This window comes from Sinocyclocheilus rhinocerous, unplaced genomic scaffold (genome assembly GCF_001515625.1).
Source record: "Sinocyclocheilus rhinocerous isolate Xijiao unplaced genomic scaffold, SAMN03320098_v1.1 scaffold964, whole genome shotgun sequence".
NCBI lineage: Eukaryota > Metazoa > Chordata > Actinopteri > Cypriniformes > Cyprinidae > Sinocyclocheilus > Sinocyclocheilus rhinocerous.
In genome coordinates, this window is record NW_015655397.1 from 55836 (window position 1) to 61420 (window position 5585).

At 38.0% G+C, this 5585-nt stretch overlaps 1 protein-coding gene across 1 annotated transcript in view; it reads left to right on the forward strand.

The window, feature by feature from the left end:
- The window catches only part of plrdgb (PITP-less RdgB-like protein), a 108163-nt gene that overhangs the window by 49305 nt on the left and 53273 nt on the right, over positions 1 to 5585 (forward strand). The window contains exon 6 of the mRNA XM_016524984.1: positions 463 to 650. Within this exon, the coding sequence (XP_016380470.1) occupies positions 463 to 650 (188 nt within the window). The remainder of the gene's footprint in view (positions 1 to 462; positions 651 to 5585) is intronic.

The window sequence follows — 5585 nt, forward strand, 5'->3', positions numbered from 1 at the left end:
TTTTTTTTTTTACCCAGTCATTTAAAAATAACACATTTTAGAGCTGTAACAACAATACCGTGATATTTTTGCTTAAGGTTATCATACCGTCAAAATCTCATACTGGCCCATGCCTATTGGATACTAAATTGGACATTATGCACGCTGGTGGTTTGTGGAGTCAATAAATTATGTATGGTGATGCAAAAAAAAAAAAGAAGAATGGTCTTCTCATTTCTAATGGAGGAAGTAAACAACGTACATCAAAGTAAGAAACCTTGTCAACCTAATTACTCTGGGATCAAACAACTCAGCAGCTTAAAGTATTAGATTTAGCTCCTACAGAAATGAAAAAATATATATAAATAATAATAATAAGGAAGCAAGATGACACCCACAACTGTGAAAATTTGATAGAGGAACATACACTTCTGGCTGTACAACTGATTTTGGATACGGTGTTTTTGTTTTTTTTTGTTCCAGGAAAAGCCAGGTCTGGTGAGATCTCTGAGCCCCACTCTCCGAGGCAGCAAGCGCCTGAGTAAGAGCAACATTGATGTGTCAATCCCATGTGATGCACTGTCTGGAGACCGCCATCCACTCACCCGTAAGCAAAGTGACTCGTGTGATGCAGACGTGGCCAGTGGTCAGCGTGAGGTCTTTATCGGCAGGTGAGATATGGGTTTGTCCTTTGCTTCACTGACATGTGTCATTGTGCTTGTTCCCTCAGGAAGAACAGCAACCCATTCCCATCATATGTCTATGATGAACATGTACTTTAAATCTTTTCACTAATTTAGTTGGAACAAATATGTTAATTTGTGCCATGCCCTGGAGCACATGGCAGGTGCATTTCTAATATCTAATTTGAAAAACTAGAAATTACATATATAAACAATATATATATTTCAATCAGTACAACTCTCCGAAGACTTTAGCATGGTAATGGTTATGACAATGATAATGTATTTGGTCTTGGCGGAATAGATCTGCTACATTGCTGCTGCTGGTTATTGCTGTAGTTGTAGATTATTGCCAGAGGTGTGACCAAGTCGTTGTTTTGCAAGTCACAAGTAAGTCTCGAGTCTTTGCATTCAAGTCTCGAGTCAAGTCCCGAGTCAAGACAGACAAGTCCCAAGTCAAGTCCCGAGTCAAGACAGGCAAGTCCAAGTCGAGTTGCAAGTCCTCAACTTTTAGCTTCAAGAGTCGAGTCTCAAGTCTTCTTTAATTATGTCGAGTCGAGTCACAATTTTGGGACTGGAGTCCAGTCAAGTCTCGAGTCATGTGACTCGAGTCCACACCCCTGATTATTGCTGCTGCTGCAAGCAAGTACGGGAACTTGCTACTGCCATTTAAATGTAAAGTAGCAAGCTCATTTGGCTGCGTATGCAACATGAACCAATCAGCTTGTGCGAAGTTGTTTAACGCGTGAATATCATCAGTTACGTTAATATCCGTCAGCCGGCACCATTTAGAGTTTCATGACTGAACTATACTTACATGTGTATGTGTTTTTGTGTGTGTATATATATATATATATATATGTGTGTGTGTGTGTGTGTGTGTGTTTGTTTTACATCATATATTTTTTTTTTTTCTTGTCTCAAACTAAAATGCTTTAAGCAAAACCTGTTTCTCGGGTTTTAATTTGTATTAGCATATCCTGCTGAAAAAAAACAATAGACACCATCACAAAATGTGTAATGGTTTTACTGGTTATAATGGGACTTGTATTGGTTTTAATGGAAACTGTAATGGACCCTGTGGGTCTCTACTGGCAATTGGTCACCTTCTATTGGTGGTTTGTTAAAACCAATAAATCCTAATGGAATATGTCCCAAAACACACTACAGAAAACAATTTTTTAATGGTTTTAATGGTTAAAAGTTGATGGTTTGTAATGGTATTTGTAGTAGAAACCATTAGAATTTTCTGTGATGGTTCTGTTGTTTTTTTTCAGCAGGGATGTTTGAGTACAATGAGCATTTTGGTTTTATTCTATAAACTACTGACAACATTTTTCCCAAATTCCAAATAAACACATTGCCATATACAGCATTTATTTGCAGAAAATGACAGCTGGTCGAAATAAAGATGTTCAAAAAGATGCAGTATTTTCAGACCACAAATAATGCAGGAAACATTTTTAAACAACACAATACTAATCTTTTAAATTAGGAAGAGTTGAGAAATCAATATTTGGAGGAATAACCCAGATTTTCACAGGGTTACACACTTGCAGGTATCACAGCTTTCATGCGTCTTGGCATGCTCTCCATCAGTCTTTCACATTGCTGTTGGGTGACTGTTTGCCACTCCTAGTGTAAAAATTCAAGCAGCTTGTCTTTGTTTGATGGCTTGTGACCATTACTCTCTTGATCGCATTTCAGAGGTTTTCATTGTGGTTCAGGTCTGGAGATTGGGCTGGCCATGACAGGGTCTTGATCTGGTGGTCCTCCATCCACACATTGTTTGACCTGGCTGTGTGGCATGGAGCATTTTCCTGCTGGAAAAAACAATCCTCAGAGTTGGGGGTCATTGGCAGAGCAGACGAAAGCAAATTTCCTTCCAGGACAACCTTGTACGTGGCTTGATTCATGTGCCCTTGGCCTTCACAAAGACGAATGTGGCTGATTCCAGCCTTGCAGAAGCACCCCCAGATCATCACCGATACTCTAGCAAATTTCACAGTTGGTGTGAGACACTGTGGCTTGTAGGCATCTCCAGGTCTTAGTCTAACCATTAGATGACGAGGTGTTGGGCAAAGCTGAAAATTGGACTCATCAGAGACAGCCCAATCTTATGGCCTTTTGCAAACCTCAGCCAGACTCTTCTTTGCTTCATACTGATGAAGGGATTTTTTCTAGCTTTGCACCACTTCAGCCCTGCCTCTAGGAGCCTGTTTTGAACCGTTCTTGCTGTGCACTTCACCCCAGTTGCCATTTGCCATTCTTTTTGTAGGCCACTTGATGTCATCCTACGGTTGTTGTGGGATATTCAAATAAGTTGGCGGTCATCCCTGTTAGTGGAGAGTCGTTTTTGCCCTCTGCCAGTCTGTAGATTTGTCCCCAATATCTGCAGCTTGACCTTGTTCTTATAAACTGCAATAAACTTTGAAATTTTAAGGATGGAAGCAACCTGACGCTTACTGTATCCCTCTGCCAGTAAAGCCAGAACTGAACCCTTCTTTTTGTCACTCAAAAGTTTTCTTTTCAACTCTTGACATGGTCAGTAGTTATTATTGGATCTCAATTACTTTTGAGGTAGTCTAGCACTGTTCTTGCCATCCAGCTGGTCCTTATCTTTTCCAGAGCTGTATTGTGAAGTAAAAACAGCACAAACATGAGCAAGTATTAGAAATGGATTTGATGAATTCTGTGATTTTGTTAATGGATTTAGTTGGTTTGCCTCACTTTAAAACATTCCATCCGGTTTGATAAAACCACATAAATTATTGTAATAATATCAATATTTCAAAAGACTGTTGCTAAAACTCTTGGTTACATTTTTATAGAAACACTTCCTTAAAATACACAAGCATATTAATTTTTAAGTTACAAAATTCAAAAAGAATGAGCCAGAAATAAACATGAGGAAACTGATAAACAAATTTTCTAGTGCATGATGTAAATATACTTAGGTAGGTATTAAAGCATGATTGGATCTATTTATCTATCCCTTATTTTTAATTGTCTAAGAAAAATACACTGTCAAATACACTGCTGGACAATAACCAATAAATTGTATTCTATATTTTTACTGTTCCATTTTTATCACAGAATAAGGCAGAAAATATTTTTTACATAGTTTCTCTACTGTAATAAATGAAATGTCAATTATCACTGCATTATTCATACAATGTATTTATTTATAACCTGATGACTTGAAAAACACACATAAGCCACATATTGTCACAATTGTGTGTTTATTGTCTTCACGTTTCAACAGTCAAAATATTTCTGCTTTGTTCATCTTAGCTGCAGCTATAGCTGGATGCATTTGCCCATATTAGGGATTTCCTGGCATGTCATAAGTTATTAGGTCTATGAGTCCGTTTTGGATTTTCTGTGCAAAAGAGTGCCTTCCGGCTTTGAGTATGAATGAAACATACACTGCGTGAGAGTGTTTAGTCCTCCATAATGTTCACAGCGCCTCATTTTGGATATGAATAAAATATCAGGTCATGCATAGACTATCTTGTCTCTTTGAATTTAAAGGAGTGGTTGACTGTTTATTTTCTAGGCTTGATTGTGTTTATGGGGTGCAGTCTAACATGTGTTAAAGGGGTCATATGATGCTATTTTAAAGATTATTATTTTGTGTATTTGGTGTAACAGAATATGTTGACATGCTTTAATGTTAAAAAAACACATTATTTTTCAAATACTGTACATTATTGTAGGTCCTCTATGCCCCGCCTCTCTCAAACGCGTCATTTTCAACAAAGTCCCCTCCTTTGACAAGCGCATCAAAAACGCATCGATTCACTACAGAAGGCCTTTGTTTCCTTCTTTTGGACTGATGCATGCAACACCCGCTGAGTGCCATGAAACTTGAAAGCTTGAAAGATCAAAGACAATTTTTAATAAAACGACTGGATTCGTCTGAAAGAAGAAAGTCATATGTGTGTTGTCCAAATAAGCCTTTGGTCTCTGAGTTTTTACAGCTGGTGGACTCTTTTAATTTCACACAGTTTATTTCAAATCCAACCCATGAGCAAGGCCATATTTTGGACTTGGTCTTATCTCTGGGCCTTCCTATTTGTAATGTCGATGTTTTAAATTATGGTCTGTCTGATCACATGCCTGTAATTTTTAATGTTGTTATGCCATGCAAACCAGTTTTGCCACAGTCAGGTGTGTTTTGTTCTCGTCTTATTACTTCATCCACGGCGGTAGAATTTTCTGAGGTATATAATTCCTCTTCATTTGTGAATGTGATTGAGTCTCCTTCTCCTTCTGTGGGCCCAGATGAGCTGTTGATATTGTTCAATTCTGTTTGCTCCGATATCTTAGATGTAGTGGCCCCATATAAAGTTACGAAACCTAAACTTAATCCAACTCCATGGCTTAACAACTATACTTGTTCTCTGATTCATCAATCACGGTGAGTAATGGCTTTTTCTCCTGCTATTGTTGTTTGCACCGCTTGCCACATGTATAAGCGCTATATAAATAAAGGTGACTTGACTTGACTATGTTGTTTGTTTGTTGTTGTCTCATACTTTTATATACGCTGTTATCTGTAAATGGTACTGCTTCTGTTATCTGTTAATATACAGTTTTATCCTGATTAATGCTTTAATACAGTACGGCAACCGCACGCGCGTCCATGTATAACGCTTCTCATAGCTATGTGAAAATAAGTGTATAAATCTAACAGTTCATTGTTTGAGCTGAGCTGGTGATCTGAATGAGAGATAGAGAGAGAGAGAGATGCAGGGAGATGCGAGGAACAGGATTAAGAACCGCTGCTTTAGAGCATTGATTTTGAAACTTGTGAATCCATTAGAATCGTTAGAAGACAGAATCGCGATTCATATATGAATAGATTTTTACGTGCACCTCTAGTTTTCTCTTCCTCTTCTCTAAAGCAGTGCAACATGG